At 40.1% G+C, this 12,444-nt stretch overlaps 1 protein-coding gene across 3 annotated transcripts; it reads left to right on the top strand.

Annotated features, from left to right (window-relative positions):
• Window positions 1-1,562: 1,562 nt before the first annotated feature.
• Window positions 1,563-12,234, top strand: LOC124303053 (segmentation protein paired-like). Of its 3 annotated transcripts, none has more exons than XM_046759792.1 (5): window positions 1,563-1,640; window positions 2,395-2,684; window positions 6,595-7,029; window positions 9,984-10,569; window positions 10,651-12,234. In XM_046759792.1, coding segments are annotated over exons 1-5 (1,329 nt in total). In that variant the 5' UTR covers window positions 1,563-1,623; the 3' UTR covers window positions 10,652-12,234. The 3 variants fall into 3 exon arrangements, with proteins under 3 accessions (XP_046615748.1, XP_046615746.1, XP_046615747.1); XM_046759790.1 differs by having other exon boundaries at window positions 9,974-10,569; XM_046759791.1 differs by lacking the exon at window positions 10,651-12,234 and having other exon boundaries at window positions 9,984-10,638.
• Window positions 12,235-12,444: the final 210 nt, after the last annotated feature.

The following is a 12,444-nucleotide window of genomic DNA, read 5'->3' as shown; positions in this document are numbered from 1 at the left end:
ATCTCACGAGAAGAATTTTCTCAGCGCTCCTGAAAAGCAATATAAATAATGTGATCAAATGCATCTGATTCTTATCAATTTTGCGAAAATTCTTTTTCACAATGATACGTATGGCATCTAGATAATTGTCTAATTAATTCTTCGACACGCCACTGTACGTGAAATGATTTTTTTAAATCGTTAAAACCCTGCATTTCGATTTAATCAGATTATTTAATAATACATGATCGTAGCAGTAATGAGCAATTTCTTTGCGTCACACAGATTTTTCTTCAGTCCGATCAAAATAAATTGTCTCGTATGTATAGAATCCAAGAATCACGTTTACATGTTGCTTGAGAAATATTGCCCTCAACGAATATCCTGAAATTCTTACGACTATTGAATCGAATGAATACGAGAATGTTTTTGAACATATGAATAAGTTGATGAATTGAAAATCAATGTCCATTTTATTACGAGATATATGGTCGCACATTTAGTACTATTATCCAAATTGATATATTAGCTAAAAGATGCTTCTAAACATGAGATTAAAAGCATCTAAGATTAACATGAACAAGGTGTAAGCCTTAAATAGGTGGCGATTTTTCATTTCGAATCGGTTTAGAATTGTGAAAAATATACTTTATTCGCTCAATTTAATTCCGAAAATTCTTCTCTACAATTCGTAGACATTATTTCATCATGTTCGTATGATCGTGTAATATTCAATTATTCAAGAGTAAGCGTGAATATTGATATTGTTGAAAAAATATAAATATTAAATAGATAATTCAAAAGAAAAAAAATATATATATTTTTCAATAAATTTGTGAAAAACATTTTTCCATACAAAATGACCAATCGTGGAGTGAAAACGAAAAAATTATTCTACTACTCTTCTATGTTCGCAATTATTTCAATGCTATTTGAAGTTGAAAAAACCGATGTATAAACTATCGTTCATTGTAACTTTAGTATTTCTTATTCTCCCTATTAACTTTAACTATCGATAATTTCGTCGGAGAAGGTCAATGAAGGAAATAATATTTAAGCAAAAGCTATCGAATTTCTAACACACTTAACAGCCTTTCCGCAACATTAAAATCTAAAACTTCAATTTCTGATCATATCAACACGGTATACAAAATTAATTGTAAAGATTGTCCAGAATGTTACGTTGACCAGTCATATCAACATCTTAAAACGAGAATTTCCAATCACAAATATAATATCAAATCACATCATCCCGACAAGTCTGCACTAGCTTTTCATTCGCTCACCGTAGTTCATACATTTAATTTTGATGGAGTTAAAATTATCGATAAAGGGGACAACTGGCTTAAACGTCTCGTTAAAAAAATTACACACATCTCGAAAAGTAATACAGTACATAACGGACGCACTGATATTCAAAGCCTTAGCCATTTGTACTCGAGGATCGTTTGATCACATATTTCGACCATTCTGGATTAATTTTTCAAAATTTTCGCGCCTTATGCAATGCTAGTCAAAATTGGTTCTATGATCAATTTCCTACTACGTAAGACGTAATGGATATACGAAAATCAGCCATTTCGATTTCGAAGCAAGGAGATCACTTCCACCTGGTTAGCCAGATAACCAACACCCCCAAGCAGGATGGATAGTCAACTATTGTAAGTCTTTGTTCGTTTAGATTATATTTTACAACCCATCGCAATGTACAATTCTCTTCAACTTAAACTGACCGTTCTATTATTATCAATTTGTAATTTCTGCATAAATTTAAATTGGCACAGTGCTGCACACACTTATAATCTCCAATAACGTTGTCGCTTTATCACCTGGCGTTATCGCATTAAATAATTGCCTGAAGTTTCGTCTCAAAAAATTGTACCCTGAATATGGCTAGCTGGGCCCAGCCGAAACGTCGATAGTTTTTGCTGGAACATCATGTCTTTCCCCGACGAAATTATCGATAATTATTCTCATCGTGTCACGAATCATCGATTCATTATCTATAACAAAAGCATGGAATCAGCTTACGAAGCGTTTAATTTTCATAAATACTTAATAACGCAATCGATGCACAAAAAAGTATAAATTTCCAACAGTGATCCAATCCCTCAAATATCAAAGTATAAATATCGCCGTTGACGCAAGAGAGGTGTGAAAGAAAAAAAAAAAATGTTTTGGTACAATGTGTTCCGTTGATTTGAGTAAATGTTGTGATTCCATTCAACAACCCAAATCATTGTACCGTTGACGTTTGTTCGTCGAATATTCGAATAATAAAAACGAAGAGATACTTTTCTCACCGCAGTTGGTGTGCGGAAAAAATCCTTTTTCCGCCGGTATAAAAATTTTATACTTTTTCTTTCTTTCTTCTTTTTTTTTTTTTATTCTTCTTTTGTTTTTCACGCGGAGCAGACAGCTGCGGGTGTCGCACGGATGCGTGTCGAAGATACTTAACCGGTACCAGGAGACCGGAAGTATACGTCCCGGAGTGATCGGGGGCAGCAAACCGAGAGTTGCGACCCCGGAGGTCGAGGCTCGGATCGAGGAGTACAAACGCGACAACCCCGGTATATTCTCATGGGAGATAAGAGACCGTCTGATAAAGGAGGGGATATGCGACAGGACAAGTGCCCCGAGTGTTTCGGCGATTTCCCGGCTCCTGAGGGGTCGGGACCCAGAGGATGAGGCGAAGCTGGGAGATGGTGAGTGAAAGAAATTGCATTTTACCGACTTATCGAAGCTCGCGGGACCACCGAGAAAGCCGGGCGGATCATCATCGTCTCGTGAAGATTATTATTATGATTTTGATGATGATGATGATGACGGTGATGGTAGTGGTGATGTTGATGATGATGTTTGGGGGGCGCGTGAGCTCGCGGGTTCAGATTTTTATCTGAATCGGTGAATGAACGAATTAAAAGCCTCCATTAATCAGTCGTATTGCTCCGGCTGAAAATGACTGGTCTTTGAAGCACCGAGTCGGTAGCCGCCTTCGGTCTACCCGGGTCTGTAATTTTCTCGCCGCTCATCCGCCCGAAAGAAACACTTAAATTGATCCGTTACGTCAGAATCGGTTGTGGATCAACAGAATAATTTTCAGTTTTCTTCGTCCTTCTTTTTTCTTTTTTTTCTTTTTCTCCTCTATGCCTATATTCCTCGTTTTTTATTACTCCCCGATATCACCGATTTTTATCACTACTACTACGTATCGTGCACTATGTGATTTCTCACGTTACGTGATATCGTAACGTATCCTTTCGTCGCAAAAATTTTATTATTACCCCCGTTCGATTTTCATACGCTTGGTGAAAAAATATCTTGCTTGTAAACTGTGCGTTGAAGATCAATTTGCGTGTTGCTATGTTCAACTGTGTCTATGTAAGAAACTGTAACGTATTTTCCCGCTTGTGTCCGAAACGGAGGTCATGGTTTGTGTATGATTCGAATGACACCAGAGAGGTGCCGGACGAAAAGAAGATTAGCACGATGCGGCGATGCGTGAATACGGAGAGAAAGCCGTTCGATATTTCATAGCATATGAATTTCTTTATTAAGCGCGATTTATATTATAAATGTTAGTCGAATTGGCGTTAGTGTGTTCCTTCGCTTGTCTACTTTGAAAAACGTTTGTTAGTCATAAATTCAAATGCCACCATTTTTCGTAATACATTTATTTATTTATTTATCTGTTCACATTTAATATATAATATTAAATATTATTTACAATCGCTCGAAATTCATACAATTAATTTTTCACTTCGGAAATATTTGAATCAATTATTAGCATCGTTTAATTTCTAATCATTCCTACATTACGAACCGTTCTTTTTTTCGAAGATTTAGCTTCTCGTATGTATATATATACACACACATTTCGGATATCGATCTATTATACACATACCTATGTAAGTTATACCGTTATAGATTATTGCATTTCTCAGAATTCAATTATCCAACTTACATACGATTACTTCGGGATTAAGTTATTAACGTTTATTTTCTTGTTGCTATAATAAAATCGCAGAGAAATGGAAGCGGATAAATCGAACTAACGATTGAATTGCGGCTTTCTGAGAGAACACAAGAAAAAACGAATTGAAAACTGGCGTCTAGAATAATAAAATTGATTGCGAGAATAGACAAGACTTAATTAATGATCGATACACTGTATAACCTGATAATATATTATGTGGTACGGTCGGGGAAACAAATGAACGACGCACGAGTGTATAGATTTTCGTGCGAAAAAAAAATTGAGAAAAAATAACGAGAAAAGGAAAATGAAAAAACAGAGCAGTGAAAAAAACGCCGAAAAAAAAAAACAAAAAGAAAATTGACGGCGTTGGCGAAGTGGGGTGGCAAAAAAAGAAAGAGCTTGGGAAAAAGTCATTGAGGGATCATCGAAAGCGGATCGAGCGGCTAAGATGAAAGAGGCGAAAAACAGCGAACCTTGTAAGCCGATAGCTTTGTGGTGGGACCGTAGGCAAAGGGACCGACCGATTGGAGGGTTCAAAATTCGGTAACAAACGCGCCCACCGCGGTGCGAGGCGTCAAAATGAAAATAAATACTCTGTGGGCCCCTGTGCCCAATTTAATTTCGCTCGAAATTCATGCGGGGGGCGCGTATTATCGCCTTCCGAATTCCCTGCGAAATATTTCATTCCCGGATCGAAAATCGAGAACAGGCAATTACGACGGAGCGAACTTTCATGTAACTCGCCGTTTGTACGAGTACTTTTACAACCGTTGCCCAATTTTTATTTTTTCATTTTATTTATTTTCTTTTTTTGTTTCTTCTCTATGCTCCTTTTAAAAAATATACCGCTGCACGCTTAGACGCGGAGATCACACAGCCAGCTGACCAAGAGGCGGGAACCGCGCGCGTAACGGCGAAATCGAATGATAGAAATTTAGGTGTCTCTGATATAACGCATGCGGAGATGAATGTATTTTTTTATTATAGGTATGTGCATGTGTAAATTGAAATACCGGCAATTATAATTTACCCGACCCGCGAGCGCGTTCTAAATTCTTATAACAGCTTCTTCATCTTCGCAAATGTATACCTGTATCTATTTATTTATACATCTACGTATATTGTGTATATACATATATATATATATATATAATATATATATAGATTTGAACCGATATTACACGGCAGTATTCCATTCCTGCGGCGCGGATCGACGCAGATCAACCGGTGGGAAAAATCGTCGGGAGAATTTATTATTACTCTCTTTTCTCTTCCTCTTCGTCTTCGTCTCAAGTTTTGAACCGCGACTAATCGCTCGGCGACGTCTGACGCCGCGACGCTTCGAACCAGCGCAAATTCGACACGCCGCTATTCCGGGAGCCGGAATTTTTTTAGTAAACCTAACCAGAGTTCCCGCCTGCCCGTCGTTTATCTACTTTACACGCAACTTGCAAGCACTACGGGACACGGAATTTACGCTGTTTCTTATACCTTTCCACAATCTCGAAAACTTCTGTCGTCCGTACGAAAAAAGCGTAAAGAAAATTCGACGATTTTTTTATACTCTTCGCGCGGTCCGTGAAAATTTACTTCTTCGCGATCAGCTGTCAAGGTGGGACAAACTGTTTTCAAACCGAGTAAAAATTTCGGAGAATCTACACCGAGAAATTGTCTTTCCTGAAATTCACTCTCGGATCTTTTTCTCGTCCTTTGCCCGCGTTCAAATTCCCCAAAATTCGTTATTTGATAAGACTCCTGGTCAATAAAATCAGAGTGAGAAATAGATCCCGAGTTGGTTGCAGCAGGTATCACGGTTTCTTTGACGTTGCCCGAGTCGGACGCGGGTCCAGAGTCGCATTTGCTATACAGTTGAGAGAGAGAGAGAGAAAGAGAGAGAGTGAAGAGGAGGGAGAACACCGGGAATTAAAAACTGTTATTATTGCCTTGTGTATTACGATGCATATGAACCCCGCACGACGTGGTCCACCGAACTTACACGGTCGTTAGGCGTTTCCATTCCTTTTGCACCTCGCGCTAACCCTTCGCTGCATTTGTGTATAAGCTCCGGTTCTGCTTTCGAACGGCTCTTGAGGCAAATACTGGTGAATAATCAGAGCTTGCTGCGAGATTCAGTGATTGTGAATTATACTTGGTACTTAATAACCGTTTTCTATGTGACAATCGGCAAAAGCGTGTAATTGCGATCCAAAGTATCGAAAGGCGCTACCAGACGGCAGGAAATGTAGGATATCGTATTTAATTACAAAAGTCATTTTTCACTCTATGTATATTCTACTTCTTATCGGCTCAACGTAACAAAAGAATAGTCTAACACCTCGGACGAACTTTTCTGTGTCCTTTGCAACGGCAAGATTTATGAATTTATAGAAGCTTGAACGATCAGCTGATAACCGAGGCCGATACTTCGGAATCCCGTATTATAAATACTGACGAACGTTGAACGATGACGACGATTTGACGAAATAAAAACACGATAATTTGGACCGTTTTATCGGTAACAACCAGAGTATAAACGACTCGTCTTCACCACGAATGAGAATCGTCGGAAAATCTTTCTTCGGTCAAGGTGAAAACCCGATTTCGATACAATCTGAAGCCTCGATTTTTTTCCGCAGGAAAGACGAGTTCCGGTTCGGACTGCGAGAGTGAGCCAGGTATTCCGCTGAAGCGAAAGCAGCGTCGTTGTCGGACGACCTTCACGGCCCACCAGCTCGACGAGCTGGAAAGAGCCTTCGAGAGGACGCAGTACCCGGACATTTACACGCGAGAGGAACTCGCCCAGAGGACGAAGCTGACGGAGGCCAGGATCCAGGTCTGGTTCAGCAACCGCCGGGCCCGTCTCCGGAAACAGCTCTCCTCCACCACGGCCGCCGGCTACGTCGGCTCCGTCGGCTCCGTCGCCTATCCCGCCGCCTCCTACGTTCTCCACCCCCCAGCAGCCCCCCACGCACATCCAGGGTCTGGCGTATCCGCGGGGCACCCGCACCCCCATCCTCACGGACACTCGCACCCTCAGACGATACCGGAAACAGCCTTCTCCTCGAGCCAAGGTAATAATCGAGAGGGAAATTGTGCACCGAGAAAAACTTCATTTGTTACAGTGACTTGAAAAATTCAGCAAAACAGGTATCGTTAAAAAAAACTGTTTCAACATTGTTGGAGTTACGAAAAACGAGGTACGCGTAACCATTTTGCAATATCGACGATCCTTTTTTGGTTATTGCAACGCAAAATCAGTTTGTGAGGTTTACTCTACTTTTTTAGTCAAACAAGGCTTTAACGTCAATTTATCGTTGCACATGCATTAAATTTTCGCAACAGTTGCAAGAAAATATAGTAACAGCGATCGTAATGAGCAAAGAATAGTAACGGATGGTAGACTTTCCGGCAACAGCTAGAAAACTAATTTTCATTTTTGACCTAGAACTGTATTTTTCGATTGTGGTAAAAAATGAAAATAGTTGAGGACTGGGCGGTAACCGTAACTAAAAATTTCTCTCAGTGTGGAGTTCGAGTCGTTACGTATGCTTCTTTCAGCGACCCCGAGTGTTCAGTTTCTTGAACACGTTGGCGTTCCTTCGTTTGTGTTTGGTTGTGATAAGGTCATAGCCAGTGACTGAAACCTCTTTATGGGGGCTCGTACTGTGAAACCTAGACCTTAATTATTCACTAGCCCGAATCTTCTGGTTTCTTGGAGAGTGATCGTTCCTTCATGACCGTGAACGGTTTTTACTATCACGAATTTTCGACGGTTGCGTCATGAAGCCTGAGCCTCGATTAAAACAAACTGTTGAATATTGTTAGCTTAATTGGAAAATCATCATTTCTCCATTTTTATGAACATACTCGTAGCTTTCGAACATTGTTGATGGTTGTGCCATCGAAGACTAAATTTTTATTCGGAATTGCAGAACTCCTCGATCTCCACGAGTAGTTTTGACTATTCCGAATGGACGATGATTCTGTCACAAATCCTAGCCGAACTACCAAATTGTCCGGTTTTCCTAACCATCCAATTTCCCGAAAAATGATCACACAGATTTCGGCAAAGTGTGATTGAACAGATATAGACACCGGTCTCGCATCCGGGTAACACGGAGTGCTTACGACGTAATCAACGTGTTTCGACGATCGGGATGAGAATTAAAGTTTCGAGGCGTTCGTCTCGACTCGAGACAATAACCGAGGTGTCTCTCACGTGGTTACACGGACACGTATGCACCGTTGTTACAGGTGTACCATGTACAGGTACAACAATTGCCGGAAGCGGGACGTCGAACAATCGATTCACAAGTCATTCCGTATCGCCGCAAGGATTGGGGGGGGGGGAGCAGTTGGTGCTCTCGAAAAGAGCGAGAAAGAGAGCGATAGACAGAGAGACAGAGAGAGAGAGAGAGAGGGAGGGAGGGAAAATTACCAGATGGATAAATGGGTGGCTGGACAGAGAGAGAGAGAGAGAGAGAGAGAGAGGTGAAAATAGTGTAAAAACCGTCCATTCGCAACGTCACCTGTGTGCAATATCCTGTCATATATCCGCGAATAGTTGCAGGACCGAGTTTACGGAGTGTCTGTTTATCGCCCGAGAAACGCTTCACGGATCAACGCGGAATTACATGAGCCACCGATCGACGTTTTCGTTACATATAACATTTCCACCGAACCGAACGCTCGATTCATCGATGATTCGACAAAGGAACGGATTTCAAATTAATTAACCGACGGTATCCACCGTTGCAGGTGTTCCGCAGCCTCGCGCACCGCGATCAGCCGCAGACTCGGCTGCACTCCGTGGGTATAAATAATTACACATCGAGCTCCTTGCGTGTTTAACGGTGTTTCTTTTTCTCTGCTTTCAGCCTACTCTTCTTTATTTGAATTATCGTTTCGATCTACGCGGGCTGTGTGTTTGAATGGGGGGGGGGGGGGGGGTTGTGCAGGAAACTGTTATTAGTAGGTACACGTTTTTTCCATAAATTTCATCAACCCGTTCGCTTATGTTATGTTGCGCCGCAGATTACAATGAGGAGACCGCTCTCTACGCTCAACGGTAGCGGTTTGTACACCGTTTTTCTCTCTAGAACAAATCTCGCTACTGTATAACTATTACACGTCATTCAAGAACATTACCGGGCTTGCTCCACTCTTTTTTCTATACCAGACGTATACTCGAGATAGTTGCCAGTCATTTTCACCATTTCTGTTCACCCATGTTGTGCAAGATTTACCGCTTCTCGACTAAAACCACACTTGTTCCCTATTATCTTTTCGCTATTCTTTCATTTATTACTTGTCTTTTCTGTTCGTAAGTACGGATTTTTAGGGTCAGTTACTGGACTATTTCCAATTTCTCTGACTTGTCTCACGGTTTAGTACATTCCTTACTACATCCACACTTATCCCCGAGTATTCTAAACTGATCCAGTCTATTCTCCGGTTTGACAGATAGTTCACGTTTGATTTAGGCTCTATTTTCGAGTCATTTTCACGGTTTCACCGATCACCTGGTGAAATATTATTAATCCCGATTGAAACCGGACTCATTCCTAATACATATTGAATACTATACCCCGATCTTGTCTTCGATTTAGAATGTCCCGAGCATCTGATACAAAAGTCAATAGAAATAAATTTAGACAGATACAGAGTAGCCGATGAAATTTCGGTATTCCCGATTACAATGCGAATTATTTTCTGCTTCCCATACCGGCCCAGACTTTTCCCTGAGTTGTTAAATCGTAGTCATCTGATTCAAGGCAAACGGACGATGAACTTCGGCGATATTACCGACTGTCCGATGAAATTCTATTATTTCCGATCAAAACCAACTCGTTCCCGAGTAATCTATGCTACTGCGGTATTTTCTTTCGTTAATAATACCGTAGATATCCGATAAAAAGTAAATTAAGAACAATTATCAAATTTAAAGATACAACCGGGCGAAATTTTGACGTTCCCGACTTAAGCCCGACTAATTCCCTACTAACCGATAATCAGTTACTCACAGTTCCAGAGCTCTACTCGTCTCACCATACGACGATGTCTCACCAGCTCGGAACGGAGTCGACGCGTTTGTCGTCGGGTTCGACTCCAACTTACTCGTTGCCGACGTCGGTGACATATCCGTCGCCGTTGCTGCCACCGACGTCGTCCTCCGCGGGTCATATGAGCCATCAGATATCGTCGGCGGGGCCAGCGCCTTCCACCTACCAGCAGACGACGACCCACCAATTGCCACCGACCCCGAATTCCATGGTGACGATGATGGGGCCCAACTCTGGAAACTCCAACCCCGCTTCGGATCAGCTGACAAGCTCCGAGCTTCCGATTGCTTCCGTCTCGCCCGTGAGTCACCAGCAGCAGCAGCAGCAGCAGCAACAACAGCAGCAGCAGCAAACAGAGGGAAGCTCGCCCTCCTGGAGCATCCCGATTCCCGGATCTGGACGCGTCGGGCTTTCCAGCCCACCCTCGAGCCTCCAGCAGGCCCATTCGCACCACCCTTCTCACGGGCATCAGGCCTTCGCCACTCATTACGCAACCCAGGGCTTCCAACAACCGCCCCGGCCAAATCCACACCAGCCGTTCTACAGCTGGTACTGATATCGGGTTTTACTTTTCGACGCTTTGTTCCTACTTTTTTTTTTATTTTTTTTTTTTTATTGTTTTCTTATTAGACGGTGGAGAAACCGAGACTGTCGGAGAATCGAAAGAACGCAATTATCTTGTTGGATGAACCTCGATTTTTCAAATGCTAAAGACATTGAGTGAATACGAAGTCTCGTTACGGCCAGTGCAAGAGCGTGTACGCAATAGTAATATACAATTTAAAACGTTATTATGTCGCGCATACGGGATATAATTTATAACCGTGTCCGCGTATGTTGAACTTTTTTTTCTTTTCCTGTTTTTTTTTTGTTTTTTTTTTTTTTTTTTTTTTTTTTTTGTGTGTCATTTAGTTTAAAAAAATAGCCTTCTGTACATTATTTTTTATCTTATAATTTGAAGCATCATAAATAGAGACGAGTAATTTTTGCATTTCTAAAGTCAACTCCTGCAATACTCTCTGTAGATCTTTTCAACGAGACGGAATAAAAATTGCACGTAGAATAATATTGCCTTAGAAATTTTCGAAACATTTTTTTGGCCTTATTTAATAGAACCTAGTTTAAAATGTACAAGTAGAAAGAAATATCAACTCTACTGTATCTTTCGGGGACATCTCCAGTGATTATGATTAGTTTATACTTATAAATGAGAAGAAGTAATTTTTTTTTCATTTTACAATTGTAAATACATGTATATAAAAACATGTTACAGAGAGAAAGACAAAAATATGTAGTTCAGCAGCACGGATTGACGGCAATTATTAGACCAGCTAAATGTTTTTCAATTAACTATACTTGAGCAATGCTGCCAATAACGGTAATGATAGTTTCAGCATGATACTAATCACAGTTCGCGAGAGCTAATCGCTAATATGTTTTATATTCCACCGAAAATAATACTATGGCGTTTCGCGATTCTTGCCTCCTAACGAAACGTTCCTATAATATCATACACGTGTTCCACCCAAATACAGGATAAATCAATTTCTTTTCAAGCCTTACGGTACAGAGACCAACAGTTATTGCTGGAAATTGTTTGCTGCTATATTTTTTTTTTTTCTTTTGTAGATAGAATTAATTAGTGATATTGGTTAGGTTGATAGTATAGCAATAATATTAAAATAGTAACAATAGTAATTATAACAATATTTGGAAATAAAATAAAAATAATTGTAAATATATATATACCATGATATTTTATGAAAGTTCCTGTAATTATATACCGTACCTCGATCATCGTCAAGCAGATACTCCCATGTAATGAATATGTCGATGAATCGGATCTGGATCACAAAAAAAAAAAAAAAAAAAAAAAAAAAACACCCAAAAAAACGTACAGATCGATTTAACGATTGATGTTTTTTCTCTTCTAATTATTATTATCCTTTACGCGATTTGTACTTTCCTGGTTTGAGAGTTCTTAATTTGATCAACGAATCCTGTATACATGTAACGTGTGAAATTAATGCCCAGATTGAAATATATCGAAGATAAACACGAAGAATAAAATAATAATTATACACAGCGTAGCCAAATGAGCTGATTCACGATTCATCGATATATCAAATGAGTTACTGCAAATTAGATTCAGTCGTTAGAATTTCATTGGACGTATAAGAAAAAGAAAAAAAAAAAAACTTGTACGATTTATTACAAATATTCAATATCTATATACGAATACAGATAAGTTGGACATGGTTGATAAATAAATTAAATAAATAATAAAGACTCGAAATTAACTGTTGCCTTGCATAGGATCTCCGCGATTTTGCCTCACGGTTATATCATGAGATCGGGATCTCAGTCCAGGTAATGATGAGACTCGAATGATTTCAAAAACTCTATTCATTGAGCCACTTTCGT

Source organism: Neodiprion virginianus, chromosome 4 (assembly GCF_021901495.1).
Source record: "Neodiprion virginianus isolate iyNeoVirg1 chromosome 4, iyNeoVirg1.1, whole genome shotgun sequence".
NCBI lineage: Eukaryota > Metazoa > Arthropoda > Insecta > Hymenoptera > Diprionidae > Neodiprion > Neodiprion virginianus.
This window is presented reverse-complemented; position numbering and strand designations above follow the sequence as displayed.

Bases quoted from the DNA above. Each gene is read 5' to 3' on its own strand.
- LOC124303053 (XM_046759790.1), top strand. The intron at 7,030-9,973 runs GTAATAATCGAG...ACCGATAATCAG, and splicing joins AGCCTTCTCCTCGAGCCAAG to TTACTCACAGTTCCAGAGCT. The intron at 10,570-10,650 runs GTACTGATATCG...TTTTCTTATTAG, and splicing joins CACCAGCCGTTCTACAGCTG to ACGGTGGAGAAACCGAGACT.